Source organism: Gymnoscopelus braueri (genome assembly GCF_963280865.1).
Source record: "Gymnoscopelus braueri genome assembly, chromosome: 12".
In the NCBI taxonomy this organism is placed as follows: domain Eukaryota; kingdom Metazoa; phylum Chordata; class Actinopteri; order Myctophiformes; family Myctophidae; genus Gymnoscopelus; species Gymnoscopelus braueri.
Window position 1 is genome coordinate 38,538,417 of NC_137614.1, and position 27,470 is coordinate 38,565,886.

The following is a 27,470-nucleotide window of genomic DNA, read 5'->3' on the forward strand; positions in this document are numbered from 1 at the left end:
GTCAAAGATAAGTGTTGTACGAGGACCCAAATGCAGACACTGGAGGCAGGTAGGTCAAGTCCAGCAGTTTATTGAGAAAATCACAAACGAGGCAGGAAAATAGCACTGAAGACTGAACTCACAAGATACACGTTATGAGGAACTAACAAGGAACTTATGCAAACACAGGGTTTAAATAGACCCAACTAGGACTAACAGGACACAGGTGAAGTACTAAACTAATCACAAGGTAACGAGACAAGACAGGTAACAGTAACTAGGGCAGACAGGAAACACGAGGAACATACTTCGAAATAAAAGGAACACAACAGTAAGGTAAAACCTAAAAACACCACAGAACAGGAAGCCATGTCACTACAAACTAAAACACAGACAGATCCTGACAGAGTGTACAAATGTAAGCAAATGGAGCCTCATGGCTGGAACACACTGTTAGACTTCAGGTAGTCATAAGATCGATATGCAGTTCACTCTGCACGACTCTTTGTCTTGAAACCGGCTGACTAAAATCGTTGTGGTGTCCAAACTATATTGATTGAATACTTTGTTAGACAGAAATGTAAACAGCGCGAGGTAGAGTCAGACATTTGAGCAAAAAGGATAACACAAAAAAGTCCTGGGGACTTGTTTCCTCTGTTTGACTGATCAGCGACAGGCGACCACACATCGAAAGCTCATTGTGTGTCACATAGAGTACAAACTTCGACTTGAACTTTATTGTCACATCACAAGATTACAGGTGTAGCAACAATGTGTGATGAAATGATTTGTCGTACAAGCTCATTTCATTCTCAAGAATGGTGAAAAGAATAGAGAAAGAGAATCAGCTGTAAAACAGCCCAGATATGTCAAATGCAGGGACGTGCAGAAGGATTTGGAGAGGCAGGGGCTGGAATTTCTCAAGGGCACCTATTGGACTTTACGAACAATTACCATACTTTTAGGCCCAAAAACCCGAAACAGTATCATAACGTGCTTAATGTCCTCAAAGTCACGCACTCAACAAGCTTTGAACTGAGCAGATTGGACCTTCTGTTCCAGAGATAATGGCCAAAACAACTTGAAAACGGCCACTTTCACCGGTTTTCGATCGCGATTTTCGATTGAGTTTTGGTCATTTGTCGCCCGTTTTTCTTTAATAACACAGGCTAGGAAGGTCGGACGGCAACAAACTAGATACCTGAGGAAAGTTCACTTTGAGCTGCATCCAACACATCCACTGACATTTCCGTCAGCTTTACCGATAGGCTGCAAGGGGCAGTTGAAATATATTTTTGGGTAAAAAAAAAAAAAAAAAAAGAATCTGTCTGGAGAGGGCACTTTTTTACCGACGGGTAAAAGGGCAGGGGCTGAAGCCCCCTTTCATGTCTATGTGTGCACGTGCATGGTCAAATGTAACTAATATTCGCAGAGTAAAACATACATAAGGTGCATGGTTGAAGAAAATGGCAATGGAATAAAGCATTTAAAATAGCAACGGATACACTGTATACAGCATGGTTTAAAATAGCAACGGATATAGTAACGGATATACTGTATAGCATGGTTTAAAAAAAACAACCCAAACAATAGCAACACATATAGAAACATATTCCCTTGTATGTATAGTCTGTCGTGCAGGTGAGACATCATTTAGCAGCAGATATCACACGTCAGAGTCATACATAATTAACAGCTCCAGTGGAGCGCACCTGCAGTCCTACACGGAACAAAAGCTTCCACATTGTCACATTTCTATGGACGGTTGAGCCTTTTGTCGTACGACAGTGTTGCTTGACAAAAATAGCTGATCTACAAGCTCACAGCATGTCGCGTATGCAACGCATTGTGAGCTTGTAGATCTTTCGTCGTGGGACACATCAGATCTCTTCTCAGCTTCATTTAGATTTCTGGGTAAAAAACACATCACACAGAGGTAAGGTCAGGTGAATATATTTTTTTAATGGGGAACCGCAGCGCTGTCAGGGTTCAGAAAGTCTTCATACGAGTTCTTTGAAGTTGACAGCTCATAATAATTATGAATGTACCGGGTTTCTCTGAAATGAAAGCTGCTTAGATCTCTGCCTTAGATCTCTGCACATCTCTCATACATAAATGATACGTGCCGTTTTCTGTAAACACTTATCTCCCAAACAGCTTAGGAGTACCATAACTGTTAAAGGAATTCTTCACACCCGTAATGAACATTTTCATATCAATTAGGCTGCTCACCTGAAGATTTTGTTTTTCATTTCTCGCATGCCTCCACGGTGAACAAAGAATCCCCCCAAAAAAGTGATGAAAATGCTTGATGAATTGAAGTTAACAGGAGGCAGGTTTAACAACAACAAAACCATATCAAAACATGCCTTTATATACTCTCATACAACTCGTACATTATAATCCAGTCATAATAATATGGTACCAACGAGTAGCACACCAGTGTGTATGTTTCAACACAAGATTGCAGGCAGAAAAATCAACACATTTGTGGTTTAAATCATGAGTCCGAGTCCCAGTTTCTCGTATGTTGTTGTATGAAACGTTTAGCTTTTTGTCCAGTGTCGTATGAACTAACGACTGAATGAACAACTCATGTTTGTGTCTGCTTTGTCCTTTCTGAGTCCAAACTGATCTGGAATCAGCAGTGTATACACCGTAAAAATCCTTAGTGTTAATTTACCCACTTGTAACTCTTGAGTGTGTGTATGTGTATGTGTGTGTGCACGTGCGTATGCATGTGCGTGCGTGCATATGCATGTGCATGCGTGCATATGCATGTGCATGCGTGCATGTGTGTGTGTGTCCCTGTGCCAGTCCATGGCTGCCCGCTGAGAGCCAGCGGCTGATTAATTGGCTGTTATCTGTGTCCAGCCGTCCCAGAGGTCACTGCCTTGTCAGTCCACACACACAACCATGTCTGTCCGCACTGATGGGGGGGGGGGGGGGGGAGAGAGAGAGAGAGAATGGAGAGATAGTCATCACGTGAGGTGAAGGTAGATAGTGCATTGTTTACGTAGGAGGGAGAGAGAGGGATGCGAGAGTGAAATGAAAAACAGAGAAAAGGGGAGAGAGAAAGGGAAGAGAGAGAGAGAGAGAGAGAGAGAGGGGGAGAGAGAAGGGGAGAGAAGGATGGAGAGAGAAAGGGATGAGAGGTGAGAGTATCAGTAGAAGAATGCGTGCTGTCATCTGCTGGGAGGAAGTTATTCCTCACTGTCACTCCTGTGTGTTTACTGATGTTATGACACGTCCCTCACACACTCGCACACACACGCACGCACACACACGCACGCACACGCGCGCACACACACCCACACAGTTTGATTAGGCACAGTCGTGTCACAGCTTTATCACTTCACCAAGTGGCAGCTGTCAGGTATCAAGGTACTGTGAGTTCGCGTGCCGCAGCATAGCTGGTGTCCGGCGCCACGCGGTGACATTCCTCACTGTCTCAGTCAGACGCAGCGTCTCCAGCTGTGTGACGGACTGCTATCGCTCCAAACTTCGGTTCACGGGCGTCCGAAGCAGTTTCTGTTACAAACTTAAACACGAAATACTTTGGGGACAGCTGTGGCTTATAAGGTTGGAGTAGTGAGCTTGTTACCGGAAGGTTCCTATGAAAAGATCACAGGTGGGGGAGTAAAACGTCACCACTTACCCCTCCCCCAACACCACTGAAGTGCCCTTGAGCAAGGCACTGACCCCCCAACTGCTCCAGTGGAGCTGTTCAGTGGCCAATGGTATAAGACTGTACTTGTACTGGTCAGCTCCCGGGTTTTAAGCTCTACATCGACACGTTGTGAGCTTGTAGATTAGCTATTTGAACTATTTGAAAATGTTTTTAAAAATAGTAAAAAATGGCAAAGAAGTTTGGGTAAGGCACTGGCGAAAATAGGGCCCAGAATGTTCTCTCCAGAATAGGGAGGCTAGGGTTCAAGTCGTTAAGGCCATTTTGTTCAGTGTCTGTGTCGTGTTCTCATTGTAACACAAAAAGACCGCACAGTGCAGGTGTCTGTTTTATCTAAAGGTCGTCTCGACGTCTCAGTGTGTGAAAGTATTTTTTTCTGCACCAACCCTTTGTTTTCTCCCAGTTCTGTTGTTATGCCAGTTCCCAATATTTCCCCACACATGCTTAGTCCCTGTCACTGCTGACACCTACAGTTGGTGTTGGGGAGGACTTTCAGCGGGAGGACGTAACGTGTGGAAGAACACTTTTATCCGTCCCGGTTCTTCTCCCTGCTGAGCAGGCGCCCTGACCAACCTGTAGGAGCAGAAATCATCCTCCATGCCCGGCTTTCCAGCCTCGAACGCTTTGCATGGTGTCCGCGTAGTTCAGTCGGTAGAGCACTTTGGACCGTAAGGTTCTGGGTTTGATCCGATGTTTGCCCGGGTCTTGTATCCAGATTAGTTTTTACATCTGGTATACACACATTGAAATCTCTCTTCCCCACATAAAACACTCATAAGGAATATAATGGCTTACATTGTGCTCCAGTTTGCTATAGGTTCGTCTAAAGGGTCATTTATTTTCATAAACATAGCTGTTATACAGTACGTGAGTCGCAGTTACATTTATTATTATATTCTTTGTGACTCAAGGCATCTCTCTTCCCCACATAAAACACTTAACCCTTTAAGGCCGGGAAGGGAACGCATGTGTGTCATTTTAAGATTTCTTTGGCTATTCAAGAATAGCAGATATACAAGCTCATAGCGCGGCACCGAGTGCCGCGCTATGAGCTTGTAGATCTGCTATTTTTTAGAAAAATCGTGATAATTTTTGCAAATCTTTTGTATACATTTTTAACTCAAATCTTTGCTTCTGGGGGTCCCTGGAATAAAATATTTTTAGATGGGAGGGGGTCCGCGGACAAATACATATTATTTTGGGGGTCCTTGACATGAAAAAAGTTTGAAAACCATTGATAATATAGCAACATAAGTACAAAAAAGTTTTAAACTTTCGCTTTAAAAAAGTAAATATATATTCAAACTAAAGATTTGCACAAATTTTCACGATTTTTCCCAAAAAATAGCAGATCTACAAGCTCATAGCGAGGCACTCGGTGCCGCGCTATGAGCTTGTATATCTGCTATTTTTATAGAGCCAAATAAATCTTAAAATGACACAGATGAGTTCCCGGTCTTAAAGGGTTAAGAAGGAAGATAATTACCCACGATCCCCCTCATGACTCATTATAACAAGTTGCTGTCTTTGAGGTGTCGCCTGCTACTTTCAATTACAGTCTGAGTGGTCTGTCATCATTGTTCATTAGACGCATTTTCTAGGTTAATCCAAAGGTCTTTTGTTTTCATACGTACACATAGCTGTTATACGTGGGTCATAGACACATATACTTACTTGCTCAAGTGGCAGATGTCTCCTTTTGAAATAAAACAAAAGAGATGGATCTCTCCAACTGCTCGATGCTAATTACGTTGAACCAATACTTGAATAGACTTCGGCTTGATTCATGCTTCGTTGCGCGCGGTGTTGCTCGCCGAAAATAGCGGATCTACAAGCTGACAAGATTGCCAGCTTGTACAGATTGGCACACAACACCACCTTGCAACAAAGCATAAATCAGGCTTCGTTCATAATGTAAATTCTATTGCGTAAAGTTCATAGTGTAAAGTCTGTGGAGTAGTGGTTCCCAAACTTTTTAGCTCGAGACCCAAAAGAGACATTTTGTCTCCCCGGGACTCAAACTAGAGAAAATATTTTCACTAGTTTTTTCAGTTTTTTAGTTTTTTTTATTTACGAAATTCTTTAGAAGAATGTTTGATTTTTGTATTTTATGAATAAAAAAGAAATGAATGTCGGAAATGAAAAAAGCGGATAAATACTTGCGACCCATTTTAATGGGTCTGCGACCCACAAATGGGTCCCGACCCACTGTTTGGTAACCACTGCTATAGAGAACTAGCACAGACCTCTCTGTGTGAGCTCTAGCCAACTGTGGTGGAAGTCAAAATGTTTTCCTTAAGTAAAAGTAGCAATACCACAAGGTTCAAGGTTCAAGGTACTTTATTGTTACATCGTGTGTACAGTAAAATAAGTGTAAAACTTTTGGTTTGGCTTCCTTCAGACAATGCAGCAGCATAGATAATAACAACAACAGAATAATGATAGAAATCATAAAAAGATTTTAAGAAAAGCAAGAGAGTGCAAAAAAAAATAGAGCACACAATGTAGAAATACAAGTAAAAATGTAACTTGAGTAACAGTACAAAGGTATTGGCATAAACAATGGTGAGATGAAGAAAGATTCTTAATAAAGTATGCAATCAATCAATCAATCAATCAATCAATCAATCAATCATAACAATCAATATATACTGAAGTTTCTTACCGGCTGCACGGTCTACAAGAGTTACTTCCTCATAACAGAGAGTACCAGCACTCACGTAACTGTCCTTCAAGGCACTTTTACTTAAGTTGGCATGGTAAACTGCAGACCAAACAACGTGTGCGCGTTTCGGCGTCAAAGCCTCGCCGTCGTGTATCAGAGATGAAGAGAGAGAGAGCCTTGGTTTCCTCCGGGAGGTGAAGCGTGCGGTGGTGTCCAACCCTCCCCTGTCCCATCCCGCCCACCCTGCTGCTACACCCAGCTGGTCTAACGGACAACACACAGGGTGTGTGGGCGGAGGTACACGTCGTCACTGTCCGGCGGAAACCTTGTAAGTCTAAAGGACAGTGGTGAAAAAAGTACTTCATTTCTTTACTTAAGTGAAAGTATCGATACTGCAATGTAGAAACACGCTGTTACAAGTAGAAGTCCGTAATTCAAAATGTGCTTGAGTAAAAGTACAAAATATTTGGCATCAAAATATTCTTAAAGTACCAAAAGTAAAAGTACTCATTATGCAAAATGTCCAATTTCAAGTTTTCAAATTAATACTTTTTTTTTTAGAAATAGCAGATCTACAAGCTCACAATGTGTCGCGCGAGATATGGAGATATGGACCAATGCAACACGTATAGTGAGCTTGTAGATCGGCTATTTTTGCTACTTTTTTTGTGACACTATCGTACTATGAAGTAGGGCAGGGGTTCCCAAAGTTGGGGTCGCGACCCCACTTGGGGTCGCGGGAGACTGACGGTGGGGTCGCGAAATTATTTTGGGTCATAAAAAATAAAATAAAAAAATGTAATTTTTTTAAACTTTAAATTCAACAGAATGGATGAAATACAATCTAAAAATGATTACATTACCATTATGATACATTACAAATGCGCACCGAACGTGCAAGTTTATGTGTATAAATGACCTCCAGATTTAGGTGGGGTCGCGAGTCAATTTCCGCATTATTTTGGGGTCGCGGGCTGAAAAGTTTGGGAACCCATGAAGTAGGGCATTCATTTTATGGGAAAAAAAACATTAAAGGAGCATTTCACCCCTGGAAGAACTTACAGTCACTCAATATTAATAATATGTGTAGTAGATAACAGTAGCAAAATTTGAAATTTGCACCCTATGGCCAGAAAAATATAGAAGTCTGTGTGTTTGACTGGGGTTTGACTGGACTGCTGCATTACTACAATGACCATAATGCTTTGGGGCACTGCCCTTCCTTGTGGGGAGGGGAGGCTGCGTGGGGGTGTGGTCTACAATGTAGACTCTACATTGTAGTCAGGAAATAAGGTGAGATAAAGAGACTATGAGTCAAATGACTCATAATCTCTGAGGATATGGATACAAATCTAAAAACACAGATAAAACACAAAAAACACACCAGGATCATGTTTATGGGTCCTTAGTCTGGGAGACTTCGCCTCAGAGCCTGGACAGCAGGGGCGCGGCCACTGCGTTCTGATTCAAATCAACAGCCAATGAAGAAAAGGGGGCGGGATCCACATGCAGTGGGTGTTGCATGTAAATAAGAGCGACGGGAAGCAATTTCTCCTTGTCTGTCTGGCGGCCGCCATTGTTGTGTACTGCTGTTTGCCTCTCGTCGGACTGTTTAGACGAGTTGCACAGCTCTCAGACCGGTAAGAGGCGTGTCCGCTCAGATTCTGAGCGTAAGTTACATCCCGTACACAAATACCAGGGCTCTGGCCCAGAAGTTTCCTCGCCCCTCCCGTTTGTATGCGAGAGCTGGCGAAAACTTCTGGGAACTCAGATTAATGGGTCCTAGACCTAGATAAAAATAGGGGTTTGATGCAAAATCGGCAAAATGTAATATGAAATATGGAGATACAAGGTTTCTGCCCGAGAGCGATGACATGACATGGGCGGTCAGGTGTAGCTGTGTATCTCATCCGAGAGAGAGAGAGAGAGATAGGTACAGATGCTTGTGTGTGTGTGTGTGTGTGTGTGTGTGTGTGTGTGTGTGTGTGTGTGTGTGTGTGTGTGTGTGTGTGTGTGTGTGTGTGTGTGTGTGTGTGTGTGTGTGTGTTCGCCAGGTATTACTATCCAGGTGGGGGACAAGAACCCCCTCAAGGATAGTAAGACCTGTCAAACTTGACGTTATGGGGACATTTTGTGATGTTCCCTTGTGGAAAATGTATTTTTTTTAAGAGCTAAGGTTACAATAAGTAAAAGATTCAGGCTTGGGTCAGGGTTAGGATTAGACGTTAGGGGTTAGGGTTATAAATGTCCCCCCAAAAAAGGTGCAAATTGCATGTCCCCACGTGGATTGTAGTAGAAAGTGTGTGTGCGTGCGTGCGTGCATGCGTGCGTGCGTGCGTGCGTGCGTGCGTGTGTGTGTGTGTGTGTGTGTTTGTGAGAACATGAGAAGGACAGTACTCTCTCCTCTAACTCGACAAGACACACAACAAAAAGTCAACCCTCTGGAGTGTAGAAATGGAACCAAATGGACCCATAAGGGTTCCATTCATACACTCCTGAGAGTTGAATTAACACTCAGGACTTCACGGTGCAGAAGTCATGGCCAATTAGCCAAACAGCAGCAACTAAATTGCAACCGCTGAGTGGCCAATGTCACGGCTTTGACATTACAGCCGCTAATCTCCGTGTTTATGATGCTCTACAAGTCAGTACAATAACAAATAACATCTCCAAATGGCCTGGCGGACCATTTAGGGGGCCGGACAAATGGGTGGACGCGCAAACGGAATTGTCTATGTCTCCTCCATGTCCTCTGTCTCTTGGCACTCTACCCTGCTTGGAGGGTACACGAAGATTAATGTCCAAACTATAGCTTTCTAGATGACCAATTAGCCATAATGTCGAAGCTGTAGTCCGGAACTTGTTTTAATGATTCTTTTGTTTTTGTTTGTCTTAACAATCTGTATGCTACAGAGAATGTTAAAGGCAGGGCAACATATTGTTTAAAACGCTGGGTATTAAAATAATGTGGGGGGAAAAAAATGGCATTCTCATATACAAGACATATGTTTTATGAATGTTTGAAAAAAGTGTTTGAATAGCTACATGTCAGGAGTGGATGAAATCCACCCTGGTAAACTCACCTAAACTCCCTATAGACAAATACAAGGATATGCATCATCAATATACATTTAATTTAACCTTTTACAATAGAGAGGCTTCCAGAGCATTGCAAATATATCTGGTTTGAATGATAGACATTTACAATGTACATTTATAGGCCAATATAACTCATAGTACTCATAGTACAGGCAATAAAGTGTACTGTACACCTACAGTAGGTGCTTTCTCCACTGGTGATGTCACTGTGCCATTCCATTCTGCTACCAGTAGGGTCACTTTTTCAAAACTTCTCATTTAAAGTAATTTCCATAAAATGATATATATTGTTGTTTAGATATGGACAGAAGTTGTCCCTTATCTGTTGCCCTAACTTTAATACAATATAACTAGTAGTTGGAGGTGGTCTCCCTACTCGTCCATTAAGACATTTCGATAATTTCTAATAAAATAAATAAACTAAAAAGTTAGTTTATTTATTTTATTCAGAGACGATTTGTTACTCGTGTTTAGTTATAATTTGTCTCTGTCCCTCGGTGGAGTCGTGCTCTGTCCCCAGATCAATATCACAGCCGAAGGTCACAGGTTTGAAACATCTTCCACTCACAGTAAAAATCCTGTGTGTTCATTTATCTGCATGAAACGGATTGTTACGGTCCATGATTATGATTGGCTGAGCCATTGATTGTAAAATGCTCTATAAACACACACCTGTGACTGCATTACATCAGTATTACTGCACCAAACACATCGTTTCAAGATGTCCAATTTTGTGGGTCATGCAGTTGCCCAATATTGATTCATTTCACATTTACAACAGCTAGTTTGAGTCCATCTGAATGTAGACATCGCCGGGGACTACTTTCTTGTAGACATTCTTTTTGTAGTGAAATTGTTATTACAACTATTTTAATTGGGATATCTCTGTGATTTTGATGCTGCCATATTCGGTAACCGTTTTATTAAAGCAATAAGCTACGCCAGGCTGTGTTTACAGTGTCCACTCCTCTCCTCTCCTCTCATCTCTGCTCATCCCTTCTTCCCTCCTCTGATATCTTCTCCTCTCCTTTCTTCTCCTCCCCTCTCATCTCTGCTCATCCATTCTTCTCTCCTCTCCTATCTTCTCCTCTCCTCCCCTCTCATCTCTGCTCATCCCTGCTCTCCCATCTTCTCCTCTCCTTTCTCCTCTCCTCTCCTCTCCTCTCCTCTCCTCTCCTCTCCTCTCCTCTCCTCTCCTCTCATGGACCAATGTGTCCAATAGCAGCTGGGGGAAATTATGCATGAAAACTCATCCGTCGCTCTCTTAATAATTATCCACTCATGCAATTAATTGACTTTCCATTCTGGGAACTTTGTTTTCTGTCTGATCCTCCCCCGCTCTCTGTCTCTCCCCATCACCTCCCTCTCGCTCTCTCTCTCTCTCTCTCTCTCTCTCTCTCTCTCTCTCTCTCTCTCTCTCCCTCCCTCCCTCCCTGCCCCCTCCTCCCCCTCTCTCTCTCCCCCTCCCCCCCTCTCTCTTTCTACTACTTCTCCATTGTGTATAGGCTCTCTTTTGACAAGTATTGATTTAATTCATGGTGAGCTCAGATACCACAGGGGAAGGATGTCCCTCTGTCCCTCTGTCTGTCTGTCTGTCTGTCTGTCTGTCTGTCTGTCTGTCTGTCTGTCTGTCTGTCTGTCTGTCTGTCTGTCTGTCTGTCTGTCTCCGTCGGTTGTCAGTCAAAAGTTCAACTTCAAGTAGACTTCTGGCCTACAGAAATACAGTTAAATGTGGTGTTTTGTTTAATTTATGCGGCAGAACGTGTCCCTTAACGACATGCCACTAAACGACAGAGTTTTTTACTTGTTCAGTGAGATTTTTTTGCTATATTTTGATGGGACAGAGTAGTGAGACGGGGCAGAGAGGGGGGGGGGGGATACATGCAGCGCAGGTACCAGAATCAAATCATTTTTGTGACATTTGCCTTCATGAAGAGATTGTATTCTGTCTCTGTTATGTTTTATTCAGTGTCCTACCCTGGGTCTGTCTTTGCTCAACAGATATCCTCTGTGACATTCTCTCATGGTCTCTCAGCTTGTCTTTCTTTATCTTTGTGAACACTGATGCTGTGCTTTTTACAGATTATGCACAGAATGTAAGCTTTCAATGATGTGTCGTACAGTGAAATCTGAAAATATTTGAAGAAGATATGCTTATTTCAATGCTGTTAAACCTGAGAAAAAGCCTTCTAAATAATTAGCATTTTGTAACACCTCTAATTTACGGATCAGTTAACGGGCGTAACGAGAAGGTTCTTTAACATACAAAAGTTAATATGAAAAAAAGAGCTCATTTGCGCAATTTAACCTTTCCAGGGAGACCAGAAAAATACTCCCCTTTCTATCAGTGGTGGAAAAAGTACTTACATGTTTTACTTAAGTAAAAGTATCAATACTGCAATGTAGACATATACTCTGTTACAAGTAAAAGTCCACATTTTTAAATTAACTTCAGTAAAAGTCTAAAAGTATTGCTATCAAAATAAACCAAAAGTAGAAAGTACTCATTATGCATAACGTCCCATTTCACAAGTTTTCAAATGTATAATCTTTTGAAAATAGCAGATCTACAAGCTCACAATGTGTCGCATCGCGACGCATTGTGAGCTTGTAGATCGGCTATTTTCAAATGACCGAAATGTATATAGGGTCGAAGTGGTAATGTATGTAATAATAATGTTTTGTAATAATAATAATCAAAATCTACAAAATAACTTCACAAGAATTTTAAGTTTTCAAATAATTGTAGTGGAGTAAAAGTATTTGCCTCTGAGATGTATGGCATAGAGGTAAAAGTACTGAAAACAGGAAATACTCCAGTAAAGTAGAAGTACCTCAACATTGTACTTAAGTACAGTACTTGAGTACATGTACTGCACCCCTGCTTTCCATGTACAATCCAAGCGTTGTGCCTATCGCTTCAAACCTTTGACTCACGGTCCTTGTCTGTCTGTTTGTCTGTCTGTCTCTCTCTCCGACCTGTGTCCTCGCCGCAGCATTTGCCGAGCTGCAGACGGACATCCACGAGCTGACCCAGGAGCTGGACGGGGCGGGGATCCCTTTCCTGGACTACCGTACCTACGCCATGAGAGTGCTGTTCCCCGGCATCGAAGACCACCCCGTTCTGAAGGAAATGGAGGTACGGGTCAGTACACCGCATCACCACCGGCCAGAACTGACTAACACTTAGATAGATATAACAATATATCTATTTAACTCTTAACTCATTCAGTGCCAAACTTATTTCTGGCTTTATCACCCCTGTGCCAAGGCCAAAAATACATGCTTAGGAGCCGAGATACAGCCTTTTTCAGTAAGAAGTTAAACAAGAAGTGAATGGAGCAGCAAATCTTCAAATCATCATATCTTGGGTTCTGAAAAAAAAAAATTTTATGACGTCGGCGATGTCATTGGCACTCTGGGCTTATGAAAAACGTGACGTCGGCGACGTCAATGGCACTGAATGAGTTCATTGAACTCTCAGAGTTGAGTTAAAGGTGCTATAGACCAGTGGTTCTCAACCTTTTCAGGCCGCGACCCCCCAAAATAATCATATTTGTACTGGGGACCCCCCCAAATAATCATATTTGAACTGGGACCCCCCCCCCCCCCCAAATAAATGATATTTGTACTGGGGACCCCCCACCCTGACAAGCACTTGGAATGTAGTTTGACTCGGTTCCACAGATAAATATTGTGAAAATATTTTCAACATTTTTTCTTATTTTATTTCTTATATTATTTGACAATTTGGCCAATGTTTGACCAGTGTTCATAGTATAGTTTGTTGATTACCTTTGATGCAGTAAAGGTCTTTTTCTTGTCTTTATTTTTCAGGTATTAAAAAGGTCTTAAAAGTCCTTAAATTGTCACTTCACTGTCATCTGGGGACCCCCCCCCCCCCCAAATAATGTGGGGACACCCCTGGGGGTCCCAACCCACAGGTTGAGAACCACTGCTATAGACAACATTCAGCGACTAGATGTTGCATTGGACTCCACATCACCTATGTGGCATGAGGTTACTTATGACCCTGAGGAATGTGTATAAGGCAGCACTCATGCAGTTTGCACCATTGTATTGAGGCATCTCCCACTAAATGTCGTTTAAGGGGAAAAAAACACCCTGCCCAGTGCAAATTGAAGCAACTGGATAATGGTCGCCATAAGCTAACAGATGTAAAAACTAATAATAATAATAATTTTGGACCCTTAATATAATTTATATGCAATTTTTGGATAAAGCTATACTTTTATTCTACAGATTTGTAAAAGCTCTGTGGATGTATTCATGTATTTGTCTATGTAATAATGTTATCAATATCACCTTTAACTCTCCATTTTACTATGTAAGAACTAACCCTATCATTAGCATGCAACAGAAACAAATAGATTTGACTACTAAAACACTAACTGTAGAAGGAGACATTAAAAGGTGATTCTGCTCATTTCATTGCTCATCACAGAACTGGAATTGAATAATTGCAGAGAATAGATTTTACTCAAATGGATTCCAGTGCATGGCCTATGTGTATCTATGGATAGAAATGATATTCTACTGTCTTTATGTAAAGCGACTTTGGGTACTTAGAAAAGCGCTAAAATATATCTGAGCTATTATTATTATTAAATCACTGTTTCCCAAACAGTGGGTCGGGACCCATGTATAGGTCACGGAGCAATTGATTTGGGTTGCGGTTAATATCTTTTTTTTTTCTCCGTTTCCTAAACACAAATAAATAAATATATATGTTTATCATTTAAAAATAATTAAAAAAGTTTAAACAAAAAAAATCACAACTTTGTATCAATTAAAAAATAAATGAAATCACATACTTGCCATAAATAAATAAAAACAATGTTGAAGAAGTAGTGAAAATGGCAGATCTACAAGCTCACAACACGGCGCGAAGCAACCCATCTCTCTCCTTCTCTAAACCTCTAGTAGTAGTTTATGTCTCATCTATCTATCTATCTATCTATCTATCTATCTATCCACAGTATCAGTCTAACATCCTTCTCTCCACACATCCATTAATCCAAGCCTGAAATTGATCCCCACAATTATTATTGTTAGCACACAGAAATGTTAATACAGGAAAAAACGGGCAAGGTTTCAGACTGATCCAAGCCACTTTGTCTTCCTTTATAAAAATTCAAGTTGGATTTAAAAAGAATACATATAAACCTATGTGAAAAATGCTGATCGATCCAGCGGTTTGCGACATTGGCTCCAGGCAAACGCACAAGGACCTGCACAGAGACCCACCCTCGTGTAGATCTGGCTATCCTCCTGCAGAGCCATACTGTAAAAAGGAGAATTCAGTCAGAAGCCCCAAAGGGCTTATGAAAGATCCTCCCCTCAGATGAAATTACGGAATCATAGACACTGTAAAACTGAATAAAGGTTTGGTAGTGATCCCTGTGGGGAAATTACTTCTCTGCATTAACTCGGCATAACAGAATCACTGGACAATCCCCCATGGATGCTCACATTAGAATCTTAGAAATAGACAACTTTATTGTCACATCGCACGATTACAGGTGTAAAAGGGCCTAGCCGTGGCGACCTTGCAAGCTTATGCAAAGGCTAAAATGCCAGGTCATTTGTAGACCTGGCATCCTATTGTGTGTATAGTTTCAAAGTACAGATTATAGATTTTTACCAGCTTGCAAAGCAAGAAGAGAGAAGAGACTGAGTCTAGTCAACACTTTCCAAACACTTTCTCAACACTTTTTCATCATTGGCTGTCCTTTAAGCCAATGGGGATACTTTCCCATACTCTGAACGGGCGGTCTCGTCCTCCCAAGCTATGGTACTAGACACGCCTCTCGCCTCTATGGCAGTGTTGCCAGATTCTGCGAGAGAAATAAGCAACAGGTCTAAGCCAATGGGGAGCCACTAGCAGTGTTGCCAGATTCTGCGAGACAAATCAGAGAAAGCAGAAAGCAAGCTGGTATACATGACTGAGTCATGTTTTGTTTGATATTATGCTGTTTAGACTGATGATAGGTTCTTGGTTTACCTATGATCCTAGATTACTGTTTCTATGCATTTGATGTATTACCTCGTGTTTTCCTTGCTTACTGTAAATCGCTCTGGATTAAGAGCGTCTGCTAAATGCCTAAATTATCAATTCTATTTTTGCGCTTTCTCTAAAATTGTTGCAGTTACAGAAAGCAATAGAATAGGGAAGAAGGAATAGAGGGAAAGAATTACGACACAGAACAGATCAATAACAGGAAGGCACATTCACATCAGATTACAAAGTCCAATATACATCAGGTGCATGGTTAAAAAATAAATGCAATGGATAGGTGGCACTATACGGAAGGCTTAAATGCTTCTTGTGCAAGTGGAAAACATATCCTGCATATAAAAATAGCAGCAGGTATATAAAATCATAGTTTCATGGGCCTGGTTCAGGTGACATGGATGAAAATATATGGGAAAAGGTTTAAACTCCCAGTTTCATATAGGTGGCATTACAACATGTCGCTTGTTCAGCTGTCTGATAGTTGTCAGGTGAAAACCGTTCAGAAGTTTGAACATGAATGCAATTTTTCCCAGTTCATACATGTGTACAGTATGTGACATCACATAACACTCGATCTACAAGCTCACAACGCGTCGTAAAGCGACGTGTTGTGAGCTTGTAGATCGGCTATTTTCAAATTGCCAAAGTATACAGGTCTGAAGTGGTTTCTTAATAATAATCAAAATCTACAAAGTAACTATTAACTAAAGTTTTCAAATAATTATAGTGGAGTAAAAGTACAATATTTGTCTTTGAGCAAAGTGGGCTGTAGTGGAGTAGAAGTAAAATTATTGAAAATTGGAAATACTCCAGTAAAGTAAAAAATACCTAAGAATTGTACTTAAGTAAAGCACTTGAGTAAATGTACTTACTGTAGTTACTGTCCACCACTGTATAAGCAAACTGTAGGAAAGTCGCTATATCCACTCTCGCCTCACATGTGTCAATCATTTCATGCCTGTTGGACCAACATATTGATTATGCATAATATATTAATGTATAGGCGTCACATAGGCGGAAATACCCCTGAAAAAAAGGTGAATTCTTAAGTGGCATGGTAGATATTCAGCGGCAATCTGTTTCTACAGTATAAGGTGCATGCCACCTTCACTAATATACACTACAATATATTACCATTTATGCATTTGAAAAACTGAGTGTGCATTTGTACACTTTTGGGTCCCTATTTTGCCAGGTCCACGTCTTATGACGTAACTTCAATTCAATTCAATTCAATTTTAAAAGTGTCAAATCACAACGTAAGACCTGGAGGCGTGGCCAATGCTGTTTGGCTATTTTGAGTGACCAACCATCATTGGCCAGGTCTTAAGTTAAGTCATACGACCTGGTGCAAAATAGGGCCCCCAGAGTTAAAGCTGCAATTCAAATGATTATTTATTTGAATTACAGTAACTAAAGATAACGTGATCCAATCTGTATGATAGAGTATGTTAATACAATGTAACTAGTACATCTGCTGTGGTTGGAGGTGTCAACGGAAGAGTGGGTCTCCCTACTTGTTGGCAAGTACTGCCTGCAGCACAATTTCACCAGGGCATTTTCGTTGGGGGAATGGTAGACATTTGGTCCCCTGCGTGGGAGACCCATGTTTGAATCCCGAGTAGAACATGAAACTTATAGATTGCAACTTTAAATCATACAGTCAATCAATCAATATACAGTATAACTCCAACATGGAGCTGATGGCCCTCACCCAGGTTTTTCACAGTGTCATTAAAGTACGCGTTGACCTGGCTGGAGATGCGTTGTCATGCGTGAGTTGTCATGCACGCGATGGCCGTCCTTAAAGTGAATGGAGAGAGGCAGTCGGGGGTAAGGGGCGGATTGCGTATTTTATGGTTATGTCTGGGGCTTCCTGTCTATTTCCCTCAGGGGTGGCTGGCCTAATCCAATGGCCTGTGTAAACTGCTGCTCCTGGCTTTATTGCTCTGTGTAACCGCTCTCCCCTAAGCCAGCCAGACACACTAGCCAACCACACGCACGCACGCACGCACGCACGCACGCACGCACGCACGCACGCACGCACGCACGCACGCACGCACGCACGCACGCACGCACGCACGCACGCACGCACGCACGCACGCACGCACGCACGCACACACACACACACACACACACACACACACACACACACACACACACACACACACACACACACACACACACGCAAATGCATGTGCACACACACACACGTCCCACTTTCTGTCTTGTCTCTCCATCACACTCTTATACGCACATGCAAAAATGTGTGTGCATAATACGTGCACACGTACAGGTGCATTCATGTTCACTTGTAGCTTAATGCAGGCGTGCTCACACAGACAAAATCTCTAGCTCTCTCGTTCTTTCGGCACACACACACACACACACACACACACACACACACACACACACACACACACACACACACACACACACACACACACACACACCAATCTGTTCCTACCCCGGAGGCAAGGGAATCTCATTTAGCCGTACAGAGAGAGACCCAGACACTTTATTATAGCATGTAGGAGGAGAGAAGGACTGCATGTTAGAAATGCACTGTGGAGAGATAGAGAGAGAGGGGGGCGAGGGGGGCGAGGGGGAGATTAAAAGGAAAAACAATTGGTGTTTAACAAAGACAAAAGGAAAGCTGGAGAATAGATGAGGAATGAACCAGAGCAGACAAAAAGGAGAGAGACAGAGAGAGAGAAAGAGAGGGAGGTCTTAAGGGGATATGGTCTGTTGTTGATGGGTAGTGACAGGTGCCAGCCACCAGAACAACACACGAGCATGAAAGCGCGCTCGCACAAACTTGCTACGCTCCAATGCTTTTTTCCTCTATTTCTTCCCTCGTCCCCTCTCTCTCTCTCTCTCTCTCTCTCGATGATGATGATGATGACATGATGCTAGCACGTCGCAGGGTCTGCTTTCTGTTAGTACACAGTAAAATCACAGGGTCAATTTAACCCTTAGGTATCCATTTGGTTTTGTTGGTCTGGACTGTGATCCGTGATGCCTTCATCCACACCATCCTAACTCTCAGGTCGTACTATTATTGATAAGTTGTGTCTCCCGTTTGAGGAGACAGCACCCTCCTGTTGCGTCACTTTTCAACGTTCCCCGGTGAGAGAATGCGTTGACAAGAGATTGACGCCAAGAGAAAGACTTTGACCACCATTGCGGTGGTTTGCTAGATATGAAATGGCTCCGTTTGTGCTCTCTTCTGAGATTTTACTATGTATCAATTATTTTCGCACCATTGCCAACGTTTTTGAAGCCAGCGTTCTGTCACCTCTGATTCCGTCTGATCACTTATTTCAATATAGTGTAAAATAGGTTCGTCTTTGAGACCACCTGAAGCGACAGAGTGGGGGGGGCGTAGATCGAGTCAGGAAAGACCGAGACCCAAGGCGGTTGTCAAGAGTGATTGAATATGAATCGAGACCTTGACCAAAAAAATCTAGTTTTCAAAAAGACAAAAGGAACAAAGTAAAATACATACACATATACAGTACAATACATGTTTATATCTGATTGGCCCATGTTGTTGGGGTCTCTCTAGTAATTGGCTGTGTGTTTGTCCCTCCCCCAGGTCCAGGCTAACGTAGAGAAGGCTCTAACGCTGTTCGGCCAGCTGCTCACCAAGAAGCACTTCCTGTTGACCTTCATACGAACCCTGGAGGCCCAGAGGTCAGGTCATGTTTCTGTCATAATAATGTTTTATAGATTCCTAAATGTGATAATGACAACCGTCAAGGACCCCCAGGGGACTAGGGGGGTCCCCAGCTAAATGATTGATAGTTAGGGACAGTTAGGGCCCTAATTAGGGCCCTAGTTAGGGCCCTTTACGTGGGCTTTAACTCAGAGCGAGGATTTTACAGTGTAGATTGGGATCTGTGTCATTTTAGATCTTTGTCTTTGGCTATTTTTGAAAAATCGTGAAAATGTGTGCAATTCTTTTAACACATCCACCGCCAGAGGTTAATCTCATAATGTACTCACCAGTGCCAAGGTGTTTTTGTTGTTTTTTTGTTTTTTTCATGTCGCCATAGATCTTGTTAAAATCCTTAAGATTGAGCCGTGAACGGTCTGTTTACATCCGCGAGATCTCCCTGTATCTCCCAGTGAAGACCGCATGTCAAACGGAGTTCCATGATTGTAGTTAGAGCGGATTACGTTAAACAGTGAAATGCGAGGAGAAAAAACTACAGGAAGAGAATTGAGTTTCAGTTTCGTCTGTAGAATGGGAGCGGGCGTGATCGTCGAAACCGGATCCCAAATAATTCTATTTCCTGTCATCAAACCGGAAACGGAAGTGGATCAAAAAAATTCCGAAAGTGCACCCGGACCGCGCATGCGCGAAAAGACCGCAGCCCGTAGGACTACGGGCTCGGCGCTTAACCGTTGGATTTAACGGCCCGTAGAACTACGGGCCCGGCGGTAAAGGTGTTAATATACATATTTTTTAAGCAAACATTTATCATTCAAATCTTTGCTTCTGGGGGGTCCCTGGAACAACATATTTTGAGATGGGGGTCCGCGGCCAAATACATATCATTTTGGGGGTCCTTGACATGAAAAAGTTGTATGTTGCAACACTGATGTAGCAACATCACATTAGGATTTAGAAGACATTTTGTAGAATCGGCATTTAATGGGTTAAATGGGGGTCCTTGAAATAAATAAAAAGAAAAGAAAAAAATATTGTGCTCTCTCAACAGTGTGCAGAACAATATAGTTATTTGGCATTTACCGACAAAATAATGTTTAGAGATGTGGGGTCATAATAGGCAGGTTCAGGAGGCAGTCCACAGTTGCTGTTAGTGCAGAATGTGTCCAGAAATGCCAGATGCACCCTTGAGCAAGAGGACCTATAATGTATGTAAATGTATAATAAACGTACAACTGGAACTTGAAAAAGTATATTAAGTAGACCTAAAAACCATCCTTCTTCCATGTGGGACCTATACCATAGATTAAATTAGTTTTTTTAGGCAATTTCTTTGTTTTAATCTTATATTGCTGCTGTGATGATGAATAACTCCTTTCGTCCTTTTGTTAAGTGTACTGACTGCTTTAAAAAAAAATGAATATTAAAGCATTTTCAATCTGTTCCCTCTTTTCATGAATAGTGCAGTGCAACAAAATGCATTTTGCAAAAGTTAAGAGGTGTAGGAATATAGGCTTGCCTTGGCAATGACATCTGCAAGGCCAGCTGTCATCCGTGAGAGGGGTGTCTTTCAAGGCTGCATGGTGTCCTTGTTTATCAGGGTTGGTAATATAAAGGATCCCACAGCAACAGTTATCACCTTGTAAGATGTCCAACGCTGCTGTTAACCGGTTCAATCCGGGAACGCATCTGTGTCATTTTAAGATTTCTTTGGCTATTCAAAAAAACTTTTTTTTCCCAAAAAATAGCAGATATACAAGCTCATAGAGAGGCACAGAGTGCCGCTCTATGAGCTTGTAGATCTGCTTTTTTTTTATCGTGAAAAGTTTGTGCAAATCTTTGAATATATATATGTTTTTAACTCAAACCTTTGCTTCTGGTGGGGGTCCCAGGAGCAAAATATTTTGAGATGGGGGAGTCCGTGGACAAATACATATCATTTTGGGGGGTCCTTGACATGAAAAAAGTTTGAGAACCACTGATATTATAGTTTTTCAGTTTTCAGTTGTTGTTTTTTAACTTTTTTTTAGACATTTGTAGAATCCCCAGAAGCAAAGATTTGAGTTACAAATGTTCGCAAAAAAAATAATATATATATATATTCAAAGATTTGCACAGATTTAAAAAATGTATATATACATTGTATATCTGCTATTTTCTGAATAGCCAAAGAAATCCTAACATGACACGGATGTCTTACAGTCTTAAAGGGTTAAGTGGCTTCATAATGGTGCAGTATACTTCTGCAGGAATTGCTACTTCTCCTTGAGACACTTCATTCCCAGTTCTATATATTCTTTGACTGAGACAAACTCATGATGATAAGGGCCAACGTTTTTTTGTGCCAAGGACCCCCAAAATGTATATGTATTTGGCCGTGAACCCACATCTGAAAATGTTTTATGCCAGGGACCCCCAGAACAGAAGATTTGTGTTGAAAAACACTTTGACACAGATGCGTTCGCGGATTTAATGGGTTAAAAAGAACAGATCTACAAGCTAAGAATATGTTGCATTGCAATGCGTGGTTAGCTTGTAGGTCTTTTTCTCGTATTGGGGAGTATAAATTATAGGCTTGTAGCCTATCTAGGTAAAAAAAAAATCTGGCTTTCTGGTAACGCATTAACACATGGCGTCATTTGGATTAATAACCATCATATTATTACTGTTTTGGGGGAAGTCATAATATCGCAGCAATGTATTACTTAGTAATGTGTTACTGCCCAACACTGCTGATAATACACCATTGCATGTCGAAAAATACATTGGCTGCATTTGAATGAGATGTGACCCTTTTATTCATTCACCCATTCAATCCGGGAACTCATCTGTGCCATGTATTTTCGATTTTTAGCTATAACCGTTATTTTATACTTTGGGCTATTCAAAAATAGCAGATAATACAAGCTCATAGCGCGGCACCGAGTGCCGTGCTATGAGCTTGTAGATCTGCTATTTCTTTGAAAAATCTTGAACATTTGTGCAAATCTTTGAATATACAGTATATATATTTTTAACGCAAATCTTTGCTTCTGGGGGATTCTACCAATGTCTTCTAAATCCAGCAGTTTCTTTTGAAAAAAAACCCCGTATTTTTCTATATATCAGTGGTTCTCAAACGTTTTTCATGTCAAGGATCCCCAAAATGATATGTATTTGTCTCCATTGCCCCCAACTTCTGTCTCAAACCACTGTAACCGGTCACATATATTCAAAGATTTGCTAAATAATTCCAAAATGTTTCAAAAATAGCAGATCTACAAGCTATGTACGGTATATATACGGTGCCGCGCTATGAGCTTGTATATCTGCTATTTTTGAATAGCCAAAGAAATCTGAAATGACACAGCGTTTTAGACCGTTCCCGGTCTTAACTCATTCACTGTCTGAATTATTGCTGGCCGCGTTTGCCCACTGCCAGAGAGTAAAAATAAAAGTACTCAGGAGCCGAGATACAGAATTTTTAAGTTTTAAGTTAACAAGGAAGTGGATGGGAGTCTAGATCTTCGAAAAATCATATCTCCTTGGTCTTTTTTAAAGTTTTTTACGTCAGTGGCAGTATTGGTAAACGGGAATAATTACGTTTATTACGTCAGTGGCAGTGAATGAGTTAATGGGTTAATTTCTTCTCCCCGTTTTCATAATGGAGTTCTTCCTCTCTCTCTCTCTCTCTCTCTCCAACTGTTCGTGTTGCACCGGCAGGTCCTTCTCCATGCGGGACAGAGGGAACGTGGCCTCTCTCATCATGACGGCCCTGCAGGGCGAGCTGGAATACGCCACCGGGGTCCTCAAACAACTGCTGTCCGACCTCATCGACAAGAACCTGGAGAGCAAGAACCACCCCAAATTGCTGCTCAGGAGGTAATGGGCACCGCAGTAAAAACACTCATTACCATTTACCATCCAAGGCATTTAGCAGATGCTCTTATCGTCGCTGTGTTGGACATAGTAGGGAAAACCTCCTATGTCCGAGAAAAATTGTACTTTACAGGACGTTGGAGAAAAGAGCCTGTGTTCTAAGTGGATCGGAAGTAGTTATTATTTTTTTCATAAGCTCTTTTCATTGGTTCGGTATTTATACAACCCCACAGACACACTTAAAGGTAGGGTAAAGTGATATTTTTGGGTAAAGAACTAAACGTTTTTTTTGTTAAAAGGTTATAGCACTATATTCTCATAGTAATCATTGCTATTATTACTGTTTGTTCAGTAACAGGAGTCTCGCCGTCTCTCCAGCTCTTTAATAAACAGAAAATACATTTTCCGGTAGGTGACAACATTTCAGCCAATCAGGAGAGAGTAGGCCTACACATTTATCAGCTTCATTTTGACAGTGATCCAGTTCCAATTGTGTCTGCTCATTTCTTAGTGTCATCACTTCCAATTTCACTTGGTTAATCTGTATCCTGACTGAGTTCTCTATCCTGATTGGATAGAATTGGTATCCCAACCTGAAAATGCATTTTCTGTTTAATAAAGAGCTGGAGAGACAAGGAGACTCCTGTTACTGAACAAACACTCTATAGCAATGAGTACTATCAGAATATAGAGCTATTTAACACTTATTTTAACCAAAGTAAATCACTTACCCTACCTTTAACAACTTTCATATCTACACGCTCACGAGGTGTCGTTTTGTACATAAAAGGTTTCTGCCTGAAAGCCACGCTATGAGAACAAGTAGTATTACATTCAGCCACACACGCACACACACGCACACGCACACGCACGCACACACACACACACACACACACACACACACACACACACACACACACACACACACACACACACACACACAAATAGACAGAGAAAACAGACAGGTATACGCATGCAGACAAAAATAAGTGACGGATGTGTTGACAGATAGACAGGTAAGCAGGCAATCAGCTTGACAGACAGCCAGGCTGACATGCAGCCTAACCTGTATACCATGCTCTGACTCGGCTATATGGTGAATGAATGCATAATGTAGTGCAGAGACACAACATACAGCATCTCATCGCTGTTGTTGGGTGGAAACCACGTATATCCAAAACCAGTGGTGGAAAAAGTACTCAAATGTTTTACTTAAGTAAAAGTATCAATACTGCAAGAAGTAGAAGTCCGGAATAAAAAATTTACTTGAGTAAAAGAACGAAAGTGTTGGTATCAAAATGTTCTTAAAGTGCCAAAAGTAAAAGTACAAAAATGTTTGAAAATAGCAGAGGAAAGCCGGGCGGGGAGGGTAATATCGGTCATTGCACGACGTACTCCTACGGGCTGGGGGGCGGCACCTGTCAGTGGGGAGTGTTGGGCGGGAGGAGTAGGATGAAGGCTCTACGTCCTCCTGGTGGAGGCTCCTCACTGGCAGGTGAGTCAGTAGGATACGACAGCAGTGACAACACAGGAATGTGTGTCGGGAGGAATTAATTGGCATAACGACTAAGTTGGGGAGAAAAAGGGGTAAAAAATTATTGGCTACTCTAAATTAAAAATAAAAAAATTATGGAGAAGGTTTCTGCCCGACAGCAACGATCTGTAGCATGGCTGTCAAAACAGTGACGTCCAGCTTATCATTTTTGCTTCACCACTTTCAAACTGGTCTCCATAATTTGGGCATGTCATGTAAGTATGTCTGTCTCTGGGTTTCATAAATATTTAACAAGATATTTAACAAGATTTTTTAGCTATATCCATTATTTTATACTTTGGCTATTCAAAAATAGCAGATCTACAAGCTCATAGCGCGGCACTGAGTGCCGCGCTACAAGCTTGTAAATCTGCATTTTGAAAAAGCTTGAACATTTGGGCAAATCTATGAATATATATGTTACAGGGAAATTGGCATTCCAGGGAAATTGGAAAAGGAGTGCTTGTTTTTACCACCCACCCAGGCAATTCTGTATAATCAACACTAGAGGGCAATGAATGCAAGCGTGTGTGCATGTGAGCGCATGCACACATGCCTGCGCACACGTGTGCGTGTGTGTGTGCATGCGCACGCGCACACATGCACACGCGCACACATGTGTGTCGTCGTGGACACTGGATAGTAACCATAGACTGTAACCCATGAAAAGATCTATTCTCCCCCTATCGTTTCACAACTCGGACGGCACGAGGGCGTGCCTCCTCGGCCTCAAGCTTTGCTGAGTCGGCGCGCCTCCGTCATGGACAATAACTATTATCACGTGTGGGGGGGAACAACAAAAGCCAAGTCGGCCTCGCATCAAAGCCCCGCCTCGCGCCTCCTCCTCCTCGCGCCGCCTCGTATCAAAGCCCCGCTTCGCGCCTCCTCCTCGCGCCGCCTCGTATCAAAGCCCCGCCTCGCGCGGCGGGAGGAGGAGGAGGCGCGAGTCACGCCTCCTCCTCGCGAGCCTCGCGTAAAAAACCCTGTCTCGAAAAGCCCCGCCTCGCGCCGAAGCCTCGCGCCTAAAAGCGAGCGCTCCTCTTTCAATTTCCCTGGAATGCCAATTTCCCTGTGACATATATATTTGTTAAAGCGAACAAATCTTTGCTTCTGGGGGTCCTATATCAGTGGTGCTCCAACGTTTTTATGTCAAGGACCCCCAAAATTACATGTATTTGGCCGCGGACCCCCATCTCAAAACATGTTGTTCCAGGGACCCAGATCGGAGTTAAAAATGTTCACTTTAAGATTTGCACAAATCTTTCACGATTTTTTAAAAATCTACAAGCTCACTCGGTGCCGGGCTATGAGCTTGTAGATCTGCTATTTTTGAATAGCCAAAGACATCTAAAATGCGTTCCCGGATTGAATGGGTCAACAAAAGCTTGTGAATAGTAACTACATTGGATCCACTGGAGCACAGGTTATTTTGTTCCAAATACATACAGTACAGTACAAGTTTTCCGAACCCAACAGCGATGATTACGAGACATTAGCACTGACTGAGAACGTTGTTATGCTTTCAGTTCTTGACAGGCTTTCACAAGACATTCGCACAGCCGTCAGGAAGCAGAAAAGCTGTTTATTATAATCGTTTTATAATCATTTTATTTTTGTATTCATTTATTTTTCTGCCATAGAACGGAGTCTGTTGCAGAGAAGATGCTCACCAACTGGTTCACTTTCCTGCTGTACAAGTTCCTCAAGGTAAGCAGTGTTGATTTTGACAGCAAAGTTTGATTTAGTTCTAGTCATAGTCTTTTGAATACAATTCTGTTAATTATGTCAAACTTTTAGTCTAGTTTCAGTCGACTAAATATCATAAGATTTTAGTCGACTAAACCTACAGTTGATTTAGTCGACTAAAGCGTATTTTTGGCGGGCCGTGATGGCATCGAAATGATTTTCACTTAGCTGCATGCCAAAAATAGCCGATCTACAAGCTCACAACGAGACACCTGCGCGCACCCATGATGACTTGTCTTCGTTCTACTGGATCTCTTCTCCACCATGCAGTCCCTCCCCAACATTTTAGTCTAGTTTTCATTTGTTGACGAAATTGTCAGTATATTTAGTCATACTTTTAGTCATCATAGCTTAGTTTTTATTTAGTTTCCGTAAGTGAAAAAAGGTAGTTGACAGACATTTTTCGTCATAGTTCTGGTCGACAAAATCAACACCGAAGGTAAGGCAACTAAAGTCTGTACCTTTTTTGTCGCATTTGTTTTCCCACTCTGTGGGCTGGCAGTGGCTCAGGAGGTATAGAGTGGTCGGGTCTTCTCGGGAGCCGGAAGGTTCTCGGGTCGATCCCCGGCTCCTCCTCTTGGCTGCATTTTAAAGTGTCCTTGAGCAAAGACACTGAAACCCTAACGAGCTCCTGATGAGCAGCTTGGTGTCTTGCATGGCTGCCTCCATCCATCGTGTCAGCAGATCTATAAGCTCAAAACACGTCGCGCTGTGACGCAACGTGAGCTTGTAGAGCGGCTATTTTTGGTGCGAGACACTGGCACGCAACTAAGTATAAATCAGGCGTTAGATCAAACTTACAGTTCACTACAATATTTAATTAGCTGAGTATCCGCTTCACCAACACAAAACAGTCTTCCTGATTCTGATGAATTTCTGTCTTCTGCCTTTTTTCCCCTCTTTTCTCCATGGGTGCTACTTCTTTATTCTTGTTTTCAGTTCTACATTTTAACCACTTGCTGTAGACATTTCTTTTTTTAATTTAATTGTGGTTGGCATTTTATTTGAAACTCACTCTGTAGGCCTGGTAATTAAAAAAGAAATGCAGCGAGCTAGCCGGCAACTTGTTTTTTGTAGTGTTACTATATTCATAATGCCTTTTTTTTTGTCTCACTGGCAGTACTAAAGACCTTCTCCTCTGAGGCTTAAGAATTCAGATTAAAGATATGATATTTAAAGTATCTTTAA

General features: G+C 41.9%; 1 protein-coding gene across 1 annotated transcript in view; it reads left to right on the forward strand.

Annotated features, from left to right (window-relative positions):
- Positions 1-27,470, forward strand: part of LOC308096548 (plexin-A1-like) — a gene marked incomplete at its 5' end in the record, with an annotated part of 336,263 nt that overhangs the window by 285,013 nt on the left and 23,780 nt on the right. Inside the window, 4 exons of the mRNA XM_080443965.1 lie at positions 12,428-12,570; positions 19,067-19,164; positions 22,847-23,005; positions 26,177-26,243. Of these exons, the coding sequence (XP_080300091.1) occupies positions 12,428-12,570; positions 19,067-19,164; positions 22,847-23,005; positions 26,177-26,243 (467 nt within the window). The remainder of the gene's footprint in view (positions 1-12,427; positions 12,571-19,066; positions 19,165-22,846; positions 23,006-26,176; positions 26,244-27,470) is intronic.